The sequence below is a fragment of the Sebastes fasciatus genome, chromosome 14 (assembly GCF_043250625.1).
Source record: "Sebastes fasciatus isolate fSebFas1 chromosome 14, fSebFas1.pri, whole genome shotgun sequence".
Classification (NCBI taxonomy): Eukaryota; Metazoa; Chordata; class Actinopteri; order Perciformes; family Sebastidae; genus Sebastes; species Sebastes fasciatus.
This window is the reverse complement of record NC_133808.1, coordinates 6,445,103-6,471,277: the sequence shown is the minus strand read 5'-3', so window position 1 is coordinate 6,471,277 and position 26,175 is coordinate 6,445,103. Positions and strand designations below refer to the sequence as shown.

The following is a 26,175-nucleotide window of genomic DNA, read 5'->3' as shown; positions in this document are numbered from 1 at the left end:
TACCAGCTCATCCTCAATCTCTCTTACGCTACGTTCTAGCCCTCCCAGCACCCTTTCGACTTCAGCTGTGGAGAAAGCAAGAGTACTGCTGGCAAAAATGCCCTAATAAGAGCCTTACCAGCATCCCACCACAAATATAAAGATTCAAATTCTCCTCTCCTCCCCCTCCACCTACTCCAAAACTCCTCGAAACTCGAGCAAAAGGAGGCATCTTGAAGAATCTTGGTGGCCTGGAGCAATGGAGAGGGGAGCCAGTGCCAGATGGTACTATGCTCGCTTTAACCAGCTTGTTACTGGGATGTTTCCAGATGAAGAGGCGGTCTAGCTGTGCTGCACAGCTAGACCGCCCCTGGAGCAGTTTGGGAGTTTGGTGCCTTGCTCAAGATCCATACGGAGACTTAAGCCAAGTCCCCACAGACTGAGCTTCTGTGGAATGAGAGAAAAGAAGCAGCTCTCTACCTCTTTTAACAAGGGGGACAAGACCAATATAATAGCATGATGTGTGTAAACCTCCACAGCAAATAAGTATAATATAACTTAGGAGAAGCCTAAATGTCAGCTCGTGTAATGAAGTCTATACGCTGCACATAACATTGTAAAGTTCCTCTGCTTCTCTTTCAAGTCATTCTACTTGTCTGCTGTCTAAGACGATCAGGAGTTCTTTGCTGTAGAGCACACCTCCATGCAGGTGTGGGTGTGTAAACTATGGAGCAGTTTGGGTGTGTTTCCTAATGTCTGGTAAATTTGCTTGCTGGTTGTTGGATTATTTTCTTTATCCATGGATCATGAGATGCTGAGAATTTCATGTAGCCACATAAAAAAACAAAGATGAATTGTCAGACTCCATTATAACTGGCAGCCTTAGTTTTAGACAAGTCCAACCTTTACTTTGTGTGTGTGTGTGTGTGTGTGTGTGTGTGGTGAGGGGAAAACAAGCAGGTCCACCCACAGTAAGCTGCAGGGGTCCTGCTGGATTTGTGTTTGTTCATGGTTACATCCCACTCTCATCCCTCCTGCTTCCTACTGGCTTCACACTAAATAACACACCTTAGATTGGTGGCAACTCAGGTATCCTTTTGCTATACAAGAGGTGTCAGTCTCTCGTACAATGGCTGTCACATCCACCAGCACCAGAGATCGGCTGTTTGGATAGGTTCATATTACATAAGTAGGTGTTGAGTATGAGGATTGTTCACACTGGAAGAGTGACAAAATTAACCATACTCAAAAAGGCAGTACGCATAATTAAAAAATGTTTTCAAGTGTGCTCTTGGTGTAACCTTTTGTCCCACATTGCAATGCACGAAGGAAATGGAGGAGTTGCTCAAACTCTTCATCTTTTGTTGTGATGATCAGGAGGTAAACAGTTGAAATACTCATAATACACCAGGAATGTGTGCTCACATGTAGCACCTTGTCGGATGATGTGAAGTTGCGACAAAAGTTGAGCCAGGTTGATTTTCTTTATTATAATAATTATTTTTTGCCTCTGCGATGGAGCACCTCGCTGTGATGACGGACTGGGCTCATTCAAAAGAATGAGGGGGCTGGGTTTTTTCTCGCAGGGCTTAAGTTGGTCTGAACATGGCCTTAGTCTTGTTGTAATGAGAAAATGACTGGAGTTATTCAGAGGTAACTTAGCCATTCTTTGTATTTACTCTTCAGACATTTATCTAACCTTTGCAATAAAATGTCTTGAATTTGACTCACGTTATGCTGTAGTACACTTGTTTATGTTTTATCATTTTGGTTTGGTTTTCTGCTTAAAATATAAATTATTTTTATATATGCTGCATCAAACTCAATCACACACAAACTGAGAAGTTGATCAAATTGGAAAAAGTGGAATGAGTAACTTTATTAAAACGTTGAGTCACTCTAAGGAGGAAAAATGCAACACTGATATCAGATAAACATGAAAATACTTCTATATATCTTTCCAAAAGAGGATTTTTTTTTTTTTTTTAAATCAGTCTATTCAAGAGTTCACAGAGAGCATCAGGTCTGTATCTACAGTCTGTTAGAAGAAGTCAGCCGCTGTGGGTCTTCGTTTAGGCGTGCTCTTTCTCAAGATCTTCTTGTTGGCCTTGGGAGTCTTTCTGGCGGAGACTGGTGTGGGCGGAGACTTTAAAACCCCAAACTTGGGTTTCTGCTCTGGGTCAAAGGGCACTCGTGATGACCCGTCTGGACTCACCAGCAGGCTGCGATCGGTCTTGCGGAACTCTGCAACATGACACGGAAAAAATAAACGGTATAAGCGACACTGTTATGAAGGATGTTAAGACATTTACTTAATGTGTAACATCATAATGTTATACATATTATAATGTAACAGCTGAAACACTATTAAACTGAGGTTCAAAGTGCATTCATGACCTTGGAAACAGCAGCTGAGAATAATATCTGACCACGGGTCCAATTAGTAACTGCTCCGGAGTTTTCAAAAGCAAAGTTAAGTGAAAAAAGGACATTTGAACATCTACAATAAGGAAGGACTTCTGATCCGTATCGTCTTAAAAAGCTGAGGTTCAGAGTTCATTCTGTGACGTGTTTCCCAGGTCAAAGAGAAAAGGGAAATGTGATCATACAATGCCAATAAAGACTGTGTGAAATGGACCTTGTGGTGGGATTTATTCTCAACCACTAAAGATTTAGAAGATCCATGCCTGCATCTGTAGTAGGTTTGACGTCTGTGACTATTAAATAAAACAGCTGCAGCTCTTTCAGAAAGCTACTCATGTCCCAACACAACGGAACCAAAGAACATGCCTTTATTTCTACCTCAGTACATACAGCATTCACACTGACTTGAAACAAATGAACCGAGAGCCGTAAACATGACAGCTTAGAAGCTGACAGGTGACTTGTTCGTTGGACCGATTTGGTGATGTCATTCTGCATCATGCATGTGGAGAAAAACAAAAAGCTCCCCGCGCTCACATGCTGACACACATACGTGTTACTGTGGTTACTTAATGAGCCGCATAATCACTTCACAGTTGTGTACATTCTATAGTGGTCTAGATTTTGAGTTAGTATTAGGGCTGCAGCTAAAGATTATGTTAATTACCAATGAATCTGACAATTCTGTTTTCCAATTAACCGATTCATCTCTTGGTTGGAAAAAATGTAATAAAAGAAATAAAAAAAAAAAAAAAAACTGATGTGTTCCAATGCCTTGTTTTGTCTGACCAGGAGTCTAACACCAAAAGATGTTCAATTTAATATCACAGTAAGTAATGATTTACATTTGAGAAGCTGGAACCAGTGAATCTTAACCGATTAATTAACGATTAATCATTCATCTAAATTGTTGGCAATTAATTTTTCTGTCGAGTGACTAATCAATTAATCAAAAAATAGTTTCAACTGTTCTTTGTACTAATGTCACATAATTACTAGAATGCGGTCCTGCAGCTCAGAGTTTGCATGGAAGCTGCAGGTTTAGTAGGAATAAAAACAAAGCTGTCTTTGTAAACTTTTTCACCTCAAACTAATTAAACCAATCAAATGAATTATTCTTTTACTGGTCCCTCAGTCTGTGTGAATTAATCACGAGAGGCTGCAGCGGGTTTGTACACACTGTAGATTTGTATTCTGCACCATGGAATCGTCTAGGGGCCGGACCAAGAGCGATTCACACACCCCATATGAATCGGCACCAGAAGAGTTGTGTAACCTCGCACGGAACAGGGAAACCGGGAGCCAGACCTGGGAGGAGAGCTCGCCGGCCGGGGCACAGCCCCGAAAGAACAACATGGAGCCGCCACCCCCTGTGGGCCCATCACCCGCAGGGATAGGCATTGGGGTCTGGTGCAGTGTGAGCTGGGCGGCCGGCAAAGGCAGGAATCTAAGTGTGCTGATCCCCGACATCGCAGACTAGCTCTAGGGACGTGAAACGTCACCTCGGGGGGCCAGCCGAGGTTGTTGGGGCATCTGATTAGGATGCCTCCTGGACACCTCCCTGTTGAGGTTTTCTGGGCACGTCCAATTGGTAAGATGCCCCGGGGCAGACCCAGAACATGCTGGAGGGATTATATATGTCATCTGGTCTGGGAACGCTGCGGGGTCCCCCAGGACGAGCTGGAAAATGTTGCTGGGGAGAGAGACGTCTGGACTTCCCTGCTAAGCATGCTGCTCTCACAACCCGGCCCCGGATAAGAGGAAGTTAACGGATGGATGGACAGACGGACGGACAGATGGTCCATGTTTGTCTCTTTCTACTTTGTGCACGTTTTACTTTGTCATGCTTTAGTGTTTATTTAGAATCAACTGAGTTACTCTAGACAACTAGATCAAGTCCATCCAAAGAGCTGTTTTCCAAATCCTGCAACATGAACTGGAGACGGACTTCATCCCGTCAGACTGTACAGTCTGCTCTGAACACTTCTGTAATGTTTGGACTAAATGAACAAGTGATCCTATTTTATCATTTGCATTAATCCTACATAGAATACAGCTTCAGTATGTACAGTATTATAAATATCCAATTGCATCCCACTTCTTACCAGCTGTCTTGTTATTCTTGAGACCGAAGGTCACCTTCTTGGATTCTGATTTTGGAGTTTGATTCTTCTGTGGAACAAAGACATAGAAAAGAGGTTACACAAGGTTACATACGGTACAAAGTCATTAGCATCAGTGAACGGCAGAGCTGCTCAATAAAGAAGAATAGTTTTGATTTATTCTAGGAGAGATAGACTACAGAAGGTTTTGTGAGAAATGAAGCATGAGAGAGAATCGGATCAATTAATAGACAGGGACAAAATCTTTCACAAGCAGGGGCTGGACAATTTGTCTTTGCAGATCACATTTGCTTTTCTACTTTCTCCCCAGTATGCTACAATAGAAATGATCGAGCCTCCTTTGTTCTTTGTTGATTTTACACTTGTATTCCACAAATCAGACAAAAACACGTCAACTAAAGATTCAGAAGGTAAAAATGTACTCTGGTTTTGATAAAGCTCTTCTTCGCCAAGGAGCATATTTCCATTCCAATACCTCAAAAATGTCCTCAGGCCATGGAAGACCTGGTGAGAGCTTCATCTGATAAAGTACTATTATAAACTATTAAATACCGGATGCACCACAGCAAAACACTATAAAAAATGGATGAAGGAATAAGACTAAAAATAATGTGCTGCAGGGTCTGGAGTGTATGTGTGTCAGTATCCAATAGGAAGTGTGCAGTTTAACGCCTCTGCAAGATGTATTAACAATGTTTTCCTCCGTCAGCCTCGACAAAACCAAAACATATTAAACACTGCAACACTATGAAGACGAGAGAGTGTGTGTGTTTATTCCAGCTGTTCAGTCTGATGAGTCAATCTTTGATCTGTTAATTATAATCATAGCTCACAGGAAAATAATTGCATTTCAAAAATTAATTAACACCGGATTGTAAATAGAAATGGAGGGCAATTAAATATCCAAATAGCAGAGTAATTATTGGTAATAGAGCTTTTCAAGTGGGAAAAGTATCAGCAACACTGTGAAGTGTTTATGTAAAGAAAATATATTTTTTTTATAAATGGGTTGAATACATTTCCTTTCGCAAACAACATTGTCAAAGTGTAGTAATTAATCTCTACATATTAACAATAGATCAAATGACTATGTGTGATGTGAGAGGGTTGTTGATTTCGAGCAGCGGCAGCAGGCAGTGCTGTACACTGTACACTACCTAATACTACCACTAGCTGCTGAACACAGTGGAGCTAAAAAGAGACGGAGTGCTGGACTTATACATTAGTAGGGTGGCCAGAAACACTCAAATTTGAATAACCAAAAGAAGAAATTCAAACGTTATTCATTTTTCTACAGTGATATTGATGGCGTGCATTTCTGGCACAGACTTTGGTAAAATGATTTCCATTCCAACAGCCCAACAGGAAGCTTTGAGCACAGCACTGTACTGTACTGTACTGATGCTATGTTTTAACATTAGCAAGTGTATTTCTATGTATTCAGTGCTTTGCATTAATAAAAACAAAAAGGAACTTCCATATATAAATAGGATTAAAAGATCGTACATAAATGTGATTAAACAGAGTAATATAGACATTAAGCATTCTAAATGGACCCCTTCGGATTTCTTGTTTGTTAACGCAGGACTTTTCTGTTTCAGAGCTGACAACGCTACAATAGAATAGCTCATCTGGGTATAGAAAGGAAAATATTCTGTTGGTCCATTCATTGTGTATGGAGCAGCTCCACACTTTATACCCTATGACATCAAAGGTTTGAGCTTTAGCACTCTAGTTTTTGGATTTGGAAGAGTTGTTCATGCTTACTAATATTTGTGGACTGTCTTAGACCATGAGAATAACACAGATGTAGTTCCCCTTTAACTTGGGATTCACCCTCAACCTCCTTGACATTCTTCTCAGCCTTCAGGCCCTTCTGTTTCTTCTTGGCAGGGTTGTAGCATCAGTCTTTTTCAGCTGAGTAGCTAACGCAGCAGCTAGGTCTCTGTCACGTCAAAAAAGCTGCGGTCAGCTTACGATTGGTTTGTGCGGGTGTGTGGGGCGGGACCTTGATACCGCGGCTCTGTCCTCCGATCACTACTGCACAAACTCTGGCTCCAAATGACGCCAAAATCTCAAGATGGCAGCTACCGTCTCCGGGATATTTTAGATTTTGAGATCGGGAGGAAGTGGAGACGTGTCCTCCAGCTATATATACAGTCTATGGTTGTTACCCCTTGCTTAGCTCCAGCTGTGATCTCGGTAGTGGTGTCACAATACTGGAATTTCTAACTTAACATCTAAGCATGCAGATAGTTTGTCCAGGTTACACCTAAAAAGGTTCTTTTGTAATCTGTGAGAACAAACTCTGATGATGCTTAGTTGTGACTGTTTTACTCACTTTTACTTTCTTGCTGGACAGCGGGGTTTTGGGGCTCTTCTTGGTTTTGCAGAAGAGCGGTGTCGGGACTGTAGCGTTGCTCTGAAACGTCATGAAGTCAGACGCCGACGCTGGGGAAGCCTTCGTCTTCTTCTGTGACTTTTTAGCCTGAAATGGAGAAAAAAATCAGTTTACGGCTCAATGATGCCTCAGTGTTATCAGGCAGTCTGGCAATTCAGTCTCATCTCATCTGAACCATTTAACCTCATTAAATACTCACACTGCCTGGTTTCGCCTTGACGCCGGTTTCTTCTTCTGCGAGCCCGTTGATGGATGTAGCCTCCTGTGCAGCCGCCTCAAGCTCATCGACCTCGTACTCAAACGTCACGGGGATCTTCCTTTTCTTCTTCTTGGCCGGTTTCCCGGAGGAAGAGACCGCTTCAGCTTCACCCAGTGAGAGCTCTGCGTCAACACTGCCGACCACCTGCGACTGGGTTTGATCTTTCACCTCCAATTGGGCTGCTGCCAACTTCTTTTTCTTCTTCTTTGCTGGTGTTGTCATGGTGATCTCAGCATCCACCGACTGAGGGGCTTCCACCGCCGCTCCTTCCTCTTCCGCTTCCGATTCTTTTTTATTCTTTTTCCTCTTCTTATTCAGCGGGGTTACGGTGCTTTCATCCAATGTTGCATCTCCCTGCTTGCCCTTTTTCTTTGTCTTCTTTTTAAGTGGCACTGCGGCGGCATCTTGTGATGTTTCCTCACCAGCTGATGTGTGTTTTCCCTCTACCTCGAGCTGTGCCTCAGCCTCAACCTTTAGTACTTCATTAGCCTTGAGGTTCTTTTTCTTACCCTTCTTACTGCATGGGTTTGTAGAATCAGTTGGCGCCACGAGTTGGACGGTTGGGCAAGCTTCCTCTGAATCCTCACAAAGTATCGATGGGGAATCTGCTTCTGTGCTCACACTATGGACTTGTGATTCGCCCTCAACCTCCTTGACATTCTTCTTGGCCTTCAGGACCTTCTTCTTCTTCTTCTTGGCAGGGGCTGTAGCATCAGTCTCAGGTGTCGTCGTTGCCTGTTTTTCAGCTGACTCCTCACTACTTGCTGGTATGATCTCTTCTTCTCCATTGACCTGCAATTCAGCCACAATCTCATCTGTTTGTAGTTTGGCCTTCAGGCCCTTCTTTTTCTTCTTCTTGCCTGAGACGGTAGCCTGGGCTTCGGGGGACATCTCTGGCTCTGTTTTATCAGGAGTCTGCTCCTCCTCTGCTGTCTCCATCACCTCAGGTTTGAGCTCAGAAGTCTCCTTTTCAGATTGGTCCTTATCACTGGTGCAGGGGGTTGGTTCGCTGGTGTCTTCTATGACTATAACTGTCGGCTGTTTCTTTACTTCAGAGAGAAGCAGTGTTTCTGACTGGCTCTCTGGAGTAGCTGCTTCTGTCACTTTTATAGATGAGAGGGAGCCCTGTGTCTGTGCTTCCTTCTGTGTGTCTTGTGAACACTCTGGACCTCCTTCAGTCTCTTTATTTCCACTTTGAGCTGGAGCCACAGTCTGTTCAGGTCCGTCTGCATTTTCCTCACCAGCTGCACTTCCACTCTGCACTGCCTTCTTTTTCTTCTTCCTTTTCTTCTTTTTCTTGTTTTTGTTTTCATCATTTGCAGTCAGGTCAGCCGGTTCATTGTCGTCTTCCCCGGACGCCTCGTTTTGCTTGTTGAGTGCGGATGCCTCCCTTTTCTTCCCTGAAGTAGCACATAAACAGATCAGTTCAAGTATCGGTCATCATTAAATGGAGAGCAATGCAATGACACAAAATGTAGTTCAAGTCTCCATTTCTGATATAATCAGGCTCAAGGACAAGATGAAGGACATTTAACAGTTACAGGTAACACTATGTTCAGGAGGTCAGTTTTAACCGAGGAGGAGGTATAATTGTCATTTCTTCTAGTGATGATGAATCTATTTGGTCACTGTAGCAAGGCTAGAATGCCTCCTTCAGACCTGCCAACCCTGGACAAATGTATTGAGTACAACTTCAGCTACCTAGACGCATCAGACGCAGATTACTGCTGTTCGCTCTATGAATTACTGTACATAATCTGCATGCATCACTGTTTCCCACAGGATGTTGAGATACTGGTGGGTGGACCTTGGACTGTCTAGGGGGTCCATGAGCATGCTTTTGTGCTTCAGAAGCCATGGTTCACGGACAAAGAGGAATTGAAAGGGGATAACAGAAATATATATATATGCTATGTTTAGAATATTTTCTGATGGGGAACTGAAGTCAAAGTGAAACGTATCGATACCGTTTTGTCATCTGAGCCTGCTGGCTTTGAAGAGAGCAGAGATAAGTTTCACTTTCGATTCCCTGTCGGGAAAGGGCTGTCTGAAGGCGAGATAAAGCGGTGAAAATATTCCAAATACAGCGTACACTTAAACGGATATTGATATTTTTAGGTGGGCCTTTTCTTTTAGGTGGCTAAAAGGCGTTTTGCTGCCGGCCCCTGTCCAAAGCAGTACATTGCTTTGCTTCCATGCTGGTACTCCTGTCTGACGTGTGCTCTGCTCATTGTTACTTCACCGTGCAGAACGGCGTATGTGTAGAGTTTAACAAGAGCAGACGGCTCGAGGGCAAAGTTTCTCTGTGCTCACCTTCAATCAGTTTAACATGTGTTCCTACAAGCAGGAGTTGTGGCATCACCACTACTAGTTTGGAAGCCAATGATGGTTTAATATGCGACTCACAAGTGTGATGCGAGAACTTCTGTATTTTAATTTGTCAAGTGCTCGTGGGTCATGCCCTTGTCTGATAAACTTTAACTGCCTTTGTCAGTTTTCAGCGCTCCATAAATTCCACAGCGGATTTAAAAGCGTTGCATAGACAGGAGGTAAATGTGCCAACATGAGATAACTTTACTTTTCTTGGCTGCTGGACCCCCCTCCTCGTCATCCTTCGTGGGACGACCTCCTCTCTTCATCCTCTTCCTGCTGCAGAACATGTCATCATCCTCATCTGTGGAGACCTCCTCTGGACACTCATCCTGAGGGAAGATGCCTGAGAGGAAATCCATGAAGAGACAGAGTTAGACAGGACCAGGTCAAAGACCGACAACAGTTATTCTGTTTTCAGAAATATGAAGAGGGTAATGATCTCCTACCTTCATTCAGGTCCCGCAGTCTGCCATATCAACATAAGACAAGGTGAGAGTAGAAGAAGAAAGCATTCATTAGTTTGGGCTCCGGCAGAGATCATTCATAGAGCAGGATAAACACCACAGGGAGGGCAGATTCAACCCACCACTCTACAAAGTCAAATCAATAGCTTTCGTTGATTACAAAGGTTGAACCAGCACAGCAGGTGAGATGGTTTAACACCCCTACACACCACTGAGCTCACTGAATGCCGTTTGGCTGTTGATGAGCTCTAGAAGAAAGAGGGCAGCACCTCAGTCAGGTGATCATTATCGCTAACTGAAGGTCTGTTTCCCCGAGCTGCTTGCGCTGTCCTCCCGGCGGCAGGGAGGACGAAACGAAAAAAACATGAGTCGCTTTCTCGTTTCAGCCACTTAGGATTTAATCCAATAAACAAACTGTACACGGACCCTGTACCTCCAACATGATCGACAGCCCTCAGGGCACCTCTACTTCCTGGTCCTCTCATGTTGGACTGACAGCAGACTGGACGCTACAGTGACTCACTATCAACAAGTGGTATTACAAGACGGAGAGACAGACACACACAGAGAGTATAGCGTTAGAGCATCTACTCACACATTGATGATTTTGTAGAGTCTCTGCCTGTTCCGGCTGGGTGTGCTGTTCCGACTGGCTAACGCAAACAGCTTGTCAGCCAGGGCCGCATAGTCAAACTGCAAAACACACAAAAACAAATGTTCGCCATTTGAGTCAAAATTAAACATATTTGTTCAAATAATTTCCTAAAACAGAAAAAAAAGACTTTATACGAATCAACCCCCGGCTGTAACACTCGAAAGGCAATTTCCTTTAAACTTTTTGCACATTTTATAAATAGAACACTTTTGCATTTTGATTTTCTTCCCTCAGATAATTTGAACAAACGGAAAATTGCTGCCTGTTTGCAGAGCACATTCATCCTCCACACAGGTAGGAAGATAAAATAAAAAAACTTTTTAAGACCACATAGAATGAAATTTAAAAGGTCGTATTGATAAGATGTGATAAGATGTGTGAGATTATGTACACGAATAATAATAAAAAAAGAAAGGTGCCAAATAAAAGTATGTCTCTTTCATAAAACAAATTATTAAAAATGTTGACAGGTGCAAAATGAATGTTTTGTTTATCTCTGTGGAAGATATCTGTTCGGTTCCCACTTCTAACGAGGCTTGTGAGCCAATAGTATAATGACGTTGGAATCCCGTGGTATCTCTGTGTCGTCAGTGATCAAGTTGCCAGTTAGTATTAGCACATCTCTTTTCTTCTCATTTTGCTTTGTTCAGGATGTTTCTGGGCGTGGGTGTAACCACCCAGCCAATAACATTGAGCAGGGTATGCAGTCCGTTCAAGTTATCAAATACGGCCGTTTTGTCACGCCCCTCGGCTTCTGATACCGAGGCTCAAGTCCTCCTCCGTATTTGACGACATGGGATCAGAACGGGTTGATTGGTAGTGCTGCTATCGGTGTATCTGTTTGACCGAGAGCAGGGGTGGTGCACGCGCACACAGGATGAAGGTGCACTTCAGCTGCATTCATTCAAAATCCGGCAACGCAGCACACTCTCGCAGCGATGTGTGGAGTTGGATGTGTGTTTATTTGTGTTCTAGAACATAACCGCCGTGAAACAATCCGAAAATAACGTTTTATGTCTCTGATTTCTTTCTGCAAGGACGGCCGCACGGACATGAGAGGAGGGAGTGGTCTCAAATTTGATGGTGTGTTCAAGGACAATGTGACACTCCAGACTTAGAGTCTGTTTGTAAGAGTCTTATAAAGCACAAAACAACCAAACTCACATTAGCTTTTAATTTATGTTTTGCATACTAATATTATCCAAAGCTTTATTTCCTAACAACTAAACCTGTGGAAGCGGTCCTAGAACTCATCAACAAAACACTGCCTGGAAGCAAAACCAGAAAAGACAACAAAATGTTCCTTTCTCAAACAGCTTGCAAGTCTTGCCAACTTTAAAGAGGGAACTCAATCTAAACCCTAAAATGAGCTTTGCAAAATGCGCAGCATCATTGTTAATATAATTTGTAGTTCACCGGCTATAACGTGCAGAACCATGAGTATGGACTGAGTTCATGCAGGGACTTTGACTTATAATCTGTGGAGTATAAAACAAGTGGCATACATCAAAATAAACCAGTGACATGTTTGACCATAACACATTAAATCCCAAAAGGAAAACATTGAATAAAAAAAAGAAGAGAAATCCTTTACCTGTAGGACTGGTCCGACTTCTTCATCGTCTTCATCACATGACCCCTCTGAGTCCGAGTCTTCCAAGTGAAGAAGCTCATCACTGTCATCCTCCTCGGCTTCATTGGATATATTACCTGAAAACAGAAACCAGCACCATTTACCTCACTGAAACACCTGCATGACATCCAGTGACTGACACCCACACCCACACCCACACCCACACCCACACCCACACCCACACCCACACCCACACCCACACCCACACCCAAACACACATACACAAACATCTCCACAGCAGGTCTGACTCTACACATTCTCATTCTGCTATAGGTGGAACAAACGCTCTGGCTTGTTTGTATTTCTTTAACCCTCTGAGACCCACGTAGACCATTTTTAGTGTTTTTTAGGGGGGTACAGGGGGTCTTTAGGGGGAGATAGCAGGTCAACAGTAGAGGTCACATAGAAGTGGTGTACATCATCTGAAAGCTGGGAACCTGACAATTAATTTAAGATACAGCTCAGCACTGTGTCAAATTGTTCTAGTCACAAATCAATTAATTAATTAATTCAAAGATAAGTATTAACTACACTGACGACTCCTTATATTATTTGGGGAAAATAGCGCGTTTGCCAGTGTTCTGCTATTTTTGCACACTGGTGGAAAAATGAATCAACATAATACGCCAACAAGAATCTATGTGATTATGTGTACAGCGTAAAAAAAAAGATTGAGTGGAGTTCCCTTTTAAACACATCTCAAAATGATATTAAATGCTACCGTCTCTTTATTCATTCACACAGATTTGATCCTTTCAGAACACACATAAGTAATCATTTGTATGCACAATTTAATAAATCGAGAACATGAACTAGTAATTTGAGAACAATTAGTGGCTTCTGAGAACACAAGTGAGTAATTCCAGAATAAGAATTAGTCATTTGTGGTCGATTTATTAATTTGAGAGCATTAATCAGTAATTTGTGCATATACTATAATTCCCCTGCCGGCCTACTGTATATCATTTTCCAAGAAACACGCAGTTTCTAAAACTCATAAGAAAAAACAGGACACCACTCTGGAGTTTGGTCATTAGTGAATCTGTACCAGTTAGGGATGCTAATTTAGTTTTTCTAACTGATAACTGACCCTCGTTAACCGATTATTAACCATTAACTGACAAGATTAGTGCGTTTCATGCAATGGTGACTGAAAAGATTTATGTTCTAATCAACAAAAATCCAGTCTAGATCATTTAATGTCGTACTCTCTGGAGACGTACCGTTCATCTGCTTCCATGTCCCTTTCTTGCTGACTGGTTTGCTTATTTTCTCCTCTGGTTGGTCTTCTTGGTCGTCCTCTTCAGAGGCCTGTCCTGAGTCGGAGTCTGAGGCCTCGGCTCCTTTCACCTCCTTCATCAAATCATCAATAGCGAAGGGGGCCTGGTCGATGATGGTGCCGAGGAGGCTGTTGCAGATGGCTCTGAAAAGAGACCGACTGGCGACACAGACGTGGAAAGAAGCAACAGATGACAGGATGAGATGATGGAAAGTATTCAGGTAAGTGGTTAACACCAGACCTAACACAAAAACTAGCTGCTTCAGTCAACATGGACCTTTGAAGTAAGACAGAAACATCAATATAACAGCTGATTCCAAACTTATGAATGGTAGTGTACATGCGTCTATGGTTTGTTCTACTGAGGCCAATTTGAAACTGCACAGCCACTTTAAAATCAGAAAAAGATGGAAAACAATCAAAGGAAGATGCCGACACCTGCACCAGCATCAAATACAGAAAACCACATCAAATTAAACATCTACACACAAAACTCAAAGCAGCTGCCTAATAAGCTGTTTTGCATGACAGTGACATTTTTTTTATTCTAATGACCTATTTCTAGTGTAAGAAGGGATTAGAATAAATGGAGCAGAGAAAGCTGAGCTGGCGTGGACTACTTACTCTTTAGTTTTGGCTGCTGTTTTGCAGAAGGGCTCGATGAATATCAAGTTCTGATCAGCAGTGAGCTGTGAATAGAAAAGGAAAAGACAACATTAGGATCATTGTAGCATTTAATGTATTTCCTCATAACAATTTGATAAATTATTAGTTCCAAGTTCGATTGGAGAAAAAAAACAAGAATCAAACTAAACCAAACATACTTTAACATCCGAAGTCTCAAAATAAGTACAGAGGATGCATCAATCACTAGAATCTACAACCATGCTAGCGGCTCTGTGAGGCTGTACTATATATACTGTATATCTTAAAGGGAGATTTGTATTTAAGTATATAAGTAATATACTTAATACTCTTATCAACATGGGAGTGGACAAAGATGCTGCTTTATGCCAATGTATGTATATATTTATCATTGGAAATCAGTTAATAACACAAAATAATGAAATGTTGTCCAGAAACCCTCACAGGTACTGCATTTAACATAAAAAATATGTGTGTCAGTGTGCTGACTTGACTATGACTTGCCCCAAACTGCATGTGATTATCATAAAGTGGGCGTGTCTGTAAAGGGGAGGCTCGTGGGTACCCATAGAACCCATTTTCACCTCTTTGAAAACGGCCCTGACAGTTTTTCCTCGCCAAAATTTAGCGCAGATTTGGAGCGTTATTTAAGCTCCTTCTTGACAAGCTAGTATGACATGGATGGTGCCAATGGATTTCTTGGGTTTTCTAGTTTCATATGCCGCCTTCACTCTAGCTTTAAAACCGAGCCCGCTACAACCTCTGAAAGATCGGCGGCCCGTCACATTTTTTAAGAGGTTAATTAAAAATCGCAAGTTGCGTTAAAGAAATTAGTGGCATTAAAACAAATGTGTGTGTGTATATCTATACAGTATATATATCTATTTCATAATGGCTCCTATATATTAAGGATGTCAGCATCCCAATGTTCCCTATGTCTGCTTGGCCATTAATCCAATCCCAGAACGTTTTCCTTATCTTGTTAACAAGGATTCAATCAGTGGTTCAGTTCACCTTCAGACCACTCAAACCTGGAAAACCCTCCTTCATTTAATATCACAAATAGACTCATACCGTAGCAACTGGCTGCCATTTAGCAACTTTAAGATGGAGAGCTAAGCCTGGGTTAATCAGGAAGCAACAACACAGCAGCCCCGAGTTCCATGGTGACAAACCAGACAAGACAGGTTTGGAGATGAATGAGGTCCCATAGGGATTAAATCTAACAGAGGACAAAACCTTGGGACAGGAGAGGCATTCAGCCGGGCCACAATGATGTGTAATAGGCTCTCGCTCTTTGTTGTCCTTCTCACCTCTCTTTTCAGGATAAAAGAGGATGAGGACACTGGGGTGGTATTAACCATCCACATAAGAAGTTCTAAAACGGTTTCAACAGGAGTTGAGATCTAAAAAAAAAAACTCCTGCATAGTATTTCAGTGGATGCGGGAAAAGATGACGTATGTGTGATGCTGTGTGGCAGTAAAGTAACTACATTCAGTCACCTGTCATTTTAAATGTCAAAACAGCTGATCGCTAAATACAGCGTTTATATTTAGTCAGATGACATAATGGTGATAAAATTGTAATCTTAGATTGACGTCTCATTCGGATGGCAGGAATTATTCTAAAAGAAGTCAAACAAACATAAATTAGAACTAAATGGTGAGTTAAGTTGGAACTAGAACTAGCGCCTCATGGTTGTCTGCCTTCACCATGTCTGTCCAAAATGTCATCGCTTCATCATTTCATATCACTTCATAATCACTCCACCGTGAATCCCATTGTTGAAGCGCAACCTCCTTTACCAAAACATCACTTCATATCCTGTTAGACATTTGGGTGAAATTGTCACAATTTGCATATGAAGTATTGAGTGATGGCGTAAATGTGTTTTGTGAGGTGACCTTTGACCACCTAAATCAGTTCATCCTTGAGTCCAAGTGGACATTTGTGCCAAAATCTGAAGAAACTCCCTCCAGGCCTTCCTGAGATATCACATTCACGAGAACGGGACGGACAATCCGAAAACATAAAACAAATATAATAATAATAATAATATAATTATAAAAACTGAGAGCAGGAGAGAACAGCTGACAGCAGACACTCAGCAGAGTAACCAGAACTAACTATTGACCATGAGGCCACACTTCATGATCAGGTTGGTTCCATATTCATCATCATTGTGACCTTTTGTGATTTGACAACTGAGCTTTGCCCCTTGAAGGTACAGGATATATTTCAGAAAGTGGAATTAGTTATTCTGACGGTGGCAGTGATCTTCATTCCATGCGGCGAGCCTCTACTAATACAGTGCAACTTCATTTCTTGTGATTTTAGCACCGTGATGTGTTAAGTATTAAAACCTTCTCATCATGCCGTTTCCCCAGAGTCACTGACAATGGCAACCGTGTGGCCAACCAGCTTCAAATAAACTCATTTAATAAACACTGCAACCCCAATAACCTGTTATTTATCCCAGATTATTTATACTGTACCTCTGCTGAACCCACAGCAGCCAGTTCGGTCATGTAGAGGTCCAGGATGTGGAACTGCAGCCCGCATGGCGCCCCGCTGCTGCTCTGCAGGAGCTGTGCATTCAGTAGCTCCAGAAACCTGCCGACCAGACTGAGGAGACACGCCAGACACTCAAGCTCACTTAAAAATGACGAGACGGGAACATTAGGAACACTAAATGTTAATGCGTTACCTGCTCTCCCAGTTTTTCCTCTTCAGCATCTCAAAGGTTTGTCTGAACATGAAGCGAACCAGCTGTTAGAGAGAGAAAGAAATAATCAGCATTTCGGATTTGTAAGCAATTAAAAACATCCAAAATCTTTCACAAACCATATCGTCAAAAATTCACAGCTGACGTCTTTGTGGAACTGTGTTGATGCAATCGGTGTTGAAGTGCAATCACACCTAGTTTGTTTTGAAGAAATTGACTCTGCTACTTCATTTCTGTTCACGCTGTCCGTTCACCACACGCAGCTTGTTTAGCAGACAGAGTCACTAGTGGCAGGTTGGAGATGTTAATGACTGAGAGTCACACCAGGCCATGGGACTGTGGTGGGACACTGGGATCTTTGCCCTTTACTTATTTCACTTATTAGGTGATGATGCCAGCAGGATATGAGCCTGATTGGTTTTATTTCCAAGACAGTCGACTGGCTACTAGATGTGAACATCTCTTAGCAGGACTTGAAATGAACACTGACCTAATACGAGGAATAACTGATTGGCCAGGTAAGATTGGCCAGTTTGCCAAAGCGGTGGATACTGGACCAAATTCTGAGGATGCTATCAACCCTTTCTGACATCGGGCATCTTGACTTGTCATAGTAGGAAAAGTGCAGGTGTTACTACTAACATTACCGATGGCTCTGTTCTATTCAAGTGTTCCTGTAAGCCATAAGAGTGTGACAGTGATGAACAGCACATGAACAATAGCAAGGCTTTACCTGAGGGTCTAAGGACAGAAACACTATTTCTCAATAAAGTTCATTGTAAGTAAGGGGACAGTGTGCATGAATTCTCTCTTCTTACTTTAAAATTACTATTACCGTACTTTGAGAAATATAACTGTTTTTCTACAAATCCCTTTTTCATTTAACAAAAACAAGTCCTATTCTTTATTGTTTATTTTGTCTTAACACAACCAGACATTCAAACTTAAAAGGTAGGGTTGGTAAAGATTAGAGGAAAAAAAAAATTATGTTGGGGGGGGGGGTGGGTAATGATTCTTGAACCCAATGAATTGAATTATCCCAGAGTGAGGGATCTTACTGCACCAGCTACTTTCTTTAAAAGGTAAAGCTCATTCAGCCTCACACTAACCTGGAAGAACTTGTCCATCCGCAGCCTGTCGATACCGGTCCACTCTCTTTTGAAGGTCTGCAGGAAGCTCTCCAGGTATAACAGCTCTGCAGGCAACAGCACATCATCATCATCATCATCATCATGAATAGTACAGGACTTGTTTCATGTGCCTCATATTAAATCATATGAGATTATGAAACCAGACATGGGCGACTTACGGCTGTCGATATGGTGGAAGCTGTGAATCAGGGTGGAGATTTGGTTTGATAGCTCCTCCTAAAGAAGAAAAGTGAATACTGCATGAACAGGAGAGGGGAGGCTGACTGAACATTTAAGGATTTATGACAGACACATTCACATTTCTCTGATTTGGACTTTGAGTTGCTTTTTATTCTCCATCAAGATGCTGTCAAGACCCCTTGTGGAATTTTGAGGCCGATAGCAAATCAATATTTGTCCAGTAACTAGTGACGGGCTGCCGCAGCTCTTGTGGAGATCAAAACATCATGTCAGAGCTTGTGTAAAATGAAGAACACCACGCGACTCCAAAACGCCTCTGCTGCTTCAGGAAACAGCTTCATTCAGTTTGAAAGTTTAGAGAGATCTTTGTGATAGGCACATCAGTGGGATAAGAAGAGAGGAGAATAACTGAGAAATATGGCCATGAATACTAGAAAGACATAATCATAAGTATGACAACCATCCCACCCGATAATAATGTAATAGTAATAAAAGTAATAGGCTCATCTAATCGAGATTCTCCAATCACATCACACTGTGACTCCTGTGAAACTTCACATAATATCAACCATGAAGTTAAAACACATGAGCCCACAGTCGGCCTAAACTACACCAATAACGTACATTAATATTTCACATCAGCAAAAATATTTTATATGCAAGCTTTTGGGACAATGCATTAATTCATTATTTTTACTGAAACTTGTTGCACAATAACATCTACGTTTAATGCAGCCCTTGTGAAAAAAAGCTATTTCAGTTTTAATAATATCACGCAGGCTTCTTTGACTTTTAGAGCACACATATGAGACTACTAAACCAGCCAGGGACCCCTTACAGGGGAGAAATCCTAAATACTTCAGACCTGTTTCATAGTCACAAACCACCAGATGTCACTGTTCCTACTGCGTTTGAAGCCTCGAAGCTTCAAATCTTTTTCAACACAAATCAAAAGAAGGCCTCAAAGCTTTAGCTGATATTTCTTTTTATAAATAAACTTTTAGCACTATCATTTTGGGCACAAAATTGATAACAATTTTGATAATCTACTAATTACTACATTTGTTTAAATTAAGCAAAAATGGCAAATATTCACTGGTTCCAGCCTCTCTGGTGTGAGGCCTAGCTGTTTTACTGTGTTTTATATTATTTTGTAATATTTAGGGGGTTTGTACTGAGAAACTCAGAAAAGAACACATCACCTTCTCAGATTTGTAACAGGTATGTTTACTATTACTTATACTAAACAATTAATTTATAATGAGAATATTAGTTGCAGAAAAAATGCCCTAGATTGCTCAAAATTGTTATCTAAAAGGCTGTGACAAAGATATGTGCAATTATATATTTTACAGTTGAACAATAAACTTTACTATTAAAAATGACAGTATATTTATGACAGAAAATAACTGAATAAAAAAGGTACAAATAGATAAAAAACAAAATATTTTACACAAGAATAATAATATCCTATATACCGGATATATCTAAATACTGAACAGGATTATATGGGATTTTTTGGGCCAATGGCGATATCAGGGAGTAAAAACTATCCGATATTGATATATCTGCCAATATATACTGTATATGTATATACATTGATTGCGTGTTAAATGGTAAATGGACTTGCATTTATATAGCCCCTTATATAGTGTCTTCTGACCACTCAAAGAGCTTTACACTAAATGTCAGCATTCACACACACATTCATCCACAACCTTATTCATAAGATGATGTGAGAGAGCAGATCTGAAATCTGTGTTTGACTATAAAACCTGTTTTGCATTGAAGCCTCAATGAATGACATGAGCGTGAGGGATATTCTTCTCACTGTGAATGCATCAATACATTTTGTGATGAATTTCATCATTGAGCAAGAGAATCCTGCTGCACAAATTGGGAATCTCATATACATGTTGCTGGTCATTATGTAAAGGATAATGTACAGCGAGCAGGTCATTGTTGTGAAAGAATCCCTGACAGGGCGATGCTGCACCACAACGGGAAGCGGAGGGGTCTCTCATCACCTTGTCTGGGATTCGTTCACAACAATGACCTGCTAGCTGTACATTATCCTTTACATGACTACTTACTGAAGAAATCAATATTTTGACACAAAAACGGTCCACCAGAGTCCGACATCAGAGCTGTGCTCATAGCAACGGACTGTTATACATAGTTATAGAGAAATTACTGACCGCAGAACACTGTGATTGACCAATCAGAATTGAGTATTCAACAGTCGTGTAATAATCATAATTATTAGAGAATATGTTATTATTGTAGTTGTTTTTTATACACACACACACACACACAATAAAATACTTTTCCACTGCACTGTGAGGGAAACAAAACATTTAGACTGATCTGACATGTTTTCTGGTTTATTAAGCAGATTTTACTTTCTTTGTGTATTAGACGTAGTAATATAATAATTTATTTTAGTATTTTTAAGAAGGTGGAACGAGACTTACATTTAATGTTTAACCTTGTGCTGCTGCAGCCTTCATGTTAATCTGATGGCCTTCTACTCAGACTTACTTTATTACAGTATTACAGAAATATTACCAGGGCAAACCTCGTAAGATGCCAATGTGGATTTTACAGAAAAGTAACTTGGTGCTTATTCCAACAGGAGACTGACATGTAAAATGACCATAATGAATGAAGTGCATGTCTGAAAGGGGCTCAATGCTCTCTGTATAACACCCACCACCCATGATAGGAGTCTGTAAGCACTAACAGAACATACCTGGAGCAGTGGTTTGTCCTGCATCCACAGACAGTAGAACAGACCCTTCCATAGCTTGAGCAGCTCATCACCTGTGAATCCACCTATACAGAGGACACAAGACTATCAGTCACACATGTCCTGAACCCAGGATACAAAGATCAGTGCTTACACAAAAACTGATGACTGCAGTGGTAATCCATTAAATCCATCGCTAAATAAAATCGCTAAATAAATAAAAATCCATTAGTCATTATTTGTTTGACATGTTATGGACTAGAGAACAACAAGTAAAGTAACAAGGTTAATGCTGCTACATTACAGTCCACTGGTGGTCAACTGTAACATTAGCTAGCTGGCTAATGAAGCTACACGTGTGCACCATGGTGTGCAGCACTAGCAGCTACCAGCACCAAGCAGACTGGGACCAGCTCCCCCTTCAACCCAACCCGTTTTAACCATTAATGTCTCCTTACCATGTCACACATTTTAAAGTAAAGTTAATAATAGCCTTTGAGCTGTTGTTAGCTAGCTGTGTCAGAGCTAGCTACCACAGCTAGCAGGCTAGCAGGTTAGCTCACCTATGTCGCTCTGAGACCTGACGTTGATGTACTTCCTCAGTTTCTTTATGGCCTTGGTCCGGACGGGCTTCTCGTTGGAGGCCAGTCTCTGTGCGAGCTGGACCTCTGGCTCCTGAATCGACGCCATGTTCACACCGGTTCACGTGGGGACTCTTCTTCACTCTCCTCCTCTTCACGTCGCTCTCTTCCTCCTCTTCCCACGTTGGTTTCCACCGTACGATGCGGACTGATGACGTCACGGTAACTTAGTGACTGTACTTCCGCACAGCGCCACATGTCGGCAGCCTCTGACCCTCTGACTGATGCTCATACATCTATGGTTCATACATCTATGGTTCATACATCTACATCTATGGTTCATACATCTACACCTATGGTTCATACATCTATGGTTCATACATCTATGGTTCATACATCTATGGTTCATACATCTACACCTATGGTTCATACATCTACATCTATGGTTCATACATCTACATCTATGGTTCATACATCTATGGTTCATACATCTACATCTATGGTTCATACATCTATGGTTCATACATATATGGTTCATACATCTATGGTTCATACATCTACATCTATGGTTCATACATCTACACCTATGGTTCATACATCTATGGTTCATACATCTATGGTTCATACATCTACATCTATGGTTCATACATCTACACCTATGGTTCATACATCTATGGTTCATACATATATGGTTCATACATCTATGGTTCATACATCTACATCTATGGTTCATACATCTACATCTATGGTTCATACATCTATGGTTCATACATCTATGGTTCATACATCTACATCTATGGTTCATACATCTATGGTTCATACATCTACATCTATGGTTCATACATCTATGGTTCATACATCTACATCTATGGTTCATACATCTACATCTATGGTTCATACATCTATGGTTCATACATCTATGGTTCATACATCTATGGTTCATACATCTATGGTTCATACATATATGGTTCATACATCTATGGTTCATACATCTACATCTATGGTTCATACATCTACATCTATGGTTCATACATCTATGGTTCATACATCTATGGTTCATACATCTACATCTATGGTTCATACATCTATGGTTCATACATCTACATCTATGGTTCATACATCTATGGTTCATACATCTACATCTATGGTTCATACATCTACATCTATGGTTCATACATCTATGGTTCATACATCTATGGTTCATACATCTATGGTTCATACATCTATGGATATAGCCTACATGTAGGCTACGAGTCTTGGAGATGAGAGGCTAAGCAAATTGAGCCCCATTAGAGGGTTTGACTGAGATCATAGAACTACAAATATGCATATCTATCAGGAATAGTGTATAAAATGAACAAATATGGTGAAGAACTGCAGAGATTATTCTACTATTAATATGCAAGCCCAGTCCTGCAGAGATGTGTTCTTGTTTGTTTATATTGCCTCCTTTAGCTGATGCTCTGATGTGTAGAGTGTAGTAGCTTCAGGTCTGAATATACCCATGTCAGTCTTTCTAAGTTTCTTCAGCGTGTCCAATGTTTGTGGTGAGCTTCAAGTGCTATTTTAAATCAAACAAAGCATGAAAATGACAGAGCTCTAAACTTTCATTTGTATCTGATATTATCTCCATCAATTGGACAATGACTCTAATATCATCCAAAAGCCAAAAGTGAAAGCTCCTGTAGATCCTCCTGATATCCAGGATGTCGAACAGAGAGGTTCAACTTTGTCTGAGTCCAAGGATCTGAGCTTTTATAGTATAACTATCTGGGGATACATTACTTCCTTAAAGAAAAATAATAATAGGCCTATTTTAAGAACTTAATTTTGCACTTACATCAGTATTACTTGGTATGTGGTAATGATCTGTACAAGAAGACCCTAAGCAATTAAAACATAATGGTATAAACTAGTATAACACTATTAAATTATATTATTATGCATTATAAGGTTTAATAAATGGTTGGCTGTAGACATTATTGAAAAAGAATAGGAAAACATACTTCCTCAAATGCCTGAAAAGAATGCTAGCTAGAAAACCTCCAGACTCATATACTCCAGATATTACTTGGAGGGGAAAGAGCTCAAATAAAGGAATTTCAAATTCAAAAGACAAAAAAGAGAAAACACCAGGTTTCATTTTTGGAAACTGTTGTCAGATTATCCAGAGTGACAAAGACACATGGCCATGGCTGGATTACCCTGCTTGGGGGTCCCTGGCTCAGACTCTATTAACCTCCTTTGTTCACTGTGTGGTATTTGATGAAACATAAATTGATTTAGGAATATGCACCATGTAAACACAATATCATCTGGGATAATGAAGGTCTTAAAACTAAATTTTGACAGAGGGTCCCTGCTCACGACAGGATCTCAGGATCTGGTAATGAAGCAGGACTCACCTTAAGGCCCTTATCAAGTGTTGATATCAATGCTTTAGTAGTGCACATTCCCATGTTCCTAAACAAAAGTGCAAATGTTTGGGAATCTATTCAAATTACCACAAAACACCACACAATGAACCTAGGGCTATGGGGCCCTTGGGAGTCTGAGGCAGTTGCCCGCTTTGAGCATCAAAAATCAAATTACACTTTCCTCCTTTATATTGGGGTGAAGGCAGAAGCAAATATTTCAATAGAAATCAATCATCATGGTTAGATATGACTTGGGCTAAGACGAAGAAAGGAGCAGTTGAGAGGTGGGATCAGTCAGAGATCAGGAAAATCAGCAAAACAAATACAACTTCAGTGACACTGAAATAAAAATACTGTTATAATCATGAATCCATGACAATAATCTTTATTCATTTAGAAGGACTCGTTTAATAAACTTGTAGGGAAATGAAAAAGTGATGAAATTAGGTAAAAAGAAAAACATCACAGTGTAAATGACTGTGTGATGATCAGCACTGACAGCTCAGTGGACATGAAGTTCCTGTTTAATGAGCTCACTGCTATAAGTCTTCATCCCTTCATTGTTTGGTGTCTATCTAACGGGTTTATCCTGTTAGTACATGCAGTCTTCCTTCATTTGGCCAGTGTGGATGGAGCTACAGTACAAACATGGCCATATTGACAAGTTACAGGGCCCTGAGGAAAAACAATGCTCTGCTGGAGTTACTCTACCTGGCCCCAGGTGTTCTGGTGTGAACCCAGGAGGAAGGGGGTCTGGGGCAGTTGCTGCTTTTCCTGCGTGGCTAGAGGAAAAGTTTTATTGTAAGCCATGAGATAAGATGTACGATTTTTTTAAACATCAGAATTGGTCAAATGATGTATTTATTCAGGGAATTACAAAGTCTTTTCTGTCTGACAGAATTGTATAGACAGCTGAATGTAATACAGAATCTCACTTCTTTCTGTGCTGTGAGAAATATAAGGATGTGAGAGATGTTTTCTTTGAAAAAATAAATAACATACATCCTGAGTTCATCCATCTCCCCGATCCACAGAAAATACCATACTTATGTGGGTAGAAAAATCAATGTGCAATATTAGCTGCAAAATATGTTGACTGTTGTCATACAATCAGAGGTGCTACAAGCTCCAAACATGTTTCTGATTGACTACATCTGTAAAAGAATGTATATTTAAAATGTATTTGGTATATTTTGATTGTGATTATTTCTTGTGAAATGTAATTATTCATTAATATGTAATTTAGCTTTGGCAATAATGTAACCTGAACATTCATGCCAATAAAGCTTATTTGAATTTGAATTTGAATTTGAACACACAGAGAGATGTTGACTTTATTCAAAGATAGACAGTATAGAGGTGAGAGGACATGAGGGCAAAGAGAAGAGGAATGACATGATGCAACCATCAGGCAGTTAAGGTCCACAGATGGAATCAAACTCCAGTCCTCTGGTCCTCTAGTCCTCTGGTCCTCTAGTCCTCTGGTCCTCTAGTTCTCTGGTCCTCTGGTCCTCTAGTCCTCTTCTAGTCCTCTAGTCTTCTGGTCCTCTAGTCCTCTGGTTCTCTGGTCCTCTAGTCCTCTGGTCCTCTAGTTCTCTGGTCCTCTGGTCCTCTAGTCCTCTTCTAGTCCTCTAGTCTTCTGATCCTCTAGTCCTCTGGTTCTCTGGTCCTCTAGTCCTCTAATCCTCTTCTAGTCCTCTAGTCTTCTGGTCTTCTAGTCCTCTAGTCGTCTGGTTCTCTGGTCCTCTAGTTCTCTAATCCTCTTCTGGTCCTCTAGTCCTCTAGTCCTCTAATCCTCTTCTGGTCCTCTAGTTCTCTAATCCTCTTCTGGTCCTCTAGTCCTCTAGTTCTCTAATCCTCTTCTGGTCCTCTAGTCCTCTGGTTCTCTGGTCCTCTAGTCCTCTAATCCTCTAATCCTCTTCTAGTCCTCTAGTCTTCTGGTCTTCTAGTCCTCTAGTCGTCTGGTTCTCTGGTCCTCTAGTTCTCTAATCCTCTTCTGGTCCTCTAGTCCCCTAGTCCTCTAATCCTCTTCTGGTCCTCTAGTTCTCTGGTCCTCTAGTCCCAGTTCAACAACCGTCTGAACGCAAAGGCAGGGCGTGACGTCAGAGCAGCCCAGCTGTGTGTGTGTGTGTGTGT

At 41.1% G+C, this 26,175-nt stretch overlaps 1 protein-coding gene across 2 annotated transcripts; it reads right to left on the bottom strand.

Moving 5' to 3' along the window:
* Positions 1 to 1,838: 1,838 nt before the first annotated feature.
* Positions 1,839 to 21,827, bottom strand: rrp1 (ribosomal RNA processing 1). 2 transcript variants are annotated; one of them, XM_074658291.1, is made up of 16 exons: positions 21,605 to 21,827; positions 21,045 to 21,127; positions 18,271 to 18,328; positions 18,071 to 18,156; positions 16,944 to 17,005; positions 16,732 to 16,861; positions 14,215 to 14,279; positions 13,535 to 13,749; positions 12,273 to 12,388; positions 10,619 to 10,716; positions 10,006 to 10,025; positions 9,765 to 9,902; positions 7,127 to 8,586; positions 6,868 to 7,014; positions 4,509 to 4,575; positions 1,839 to 2,223 (listed from the first exon to the last, which is right to left on the bottom strand). In XM_074658291.1, exons 1-16 carry the CDS (start codon positions 21,729 to 21,731, stop codon positions 2,021 to 2,023), a joined length of 3,075 nt encoding a protein of 1,024 aa, XP_074514392.1. In that variant the 5' UTR covers positions 21,732 to 21,827; the 3' UTR covers positions 1,839 to 2,020. The 2 variants fall into 2 exon arrangements, with proteins under 2 accessions (XP_074514392.1, XP_074514393.1); XM_074658292.1 differs by having other exon boundaries at positions 6,874 to 7,014.
* Between the last annotated feature and the right edge of the window lie 4,348 nt (positions 21,828 to 26,175).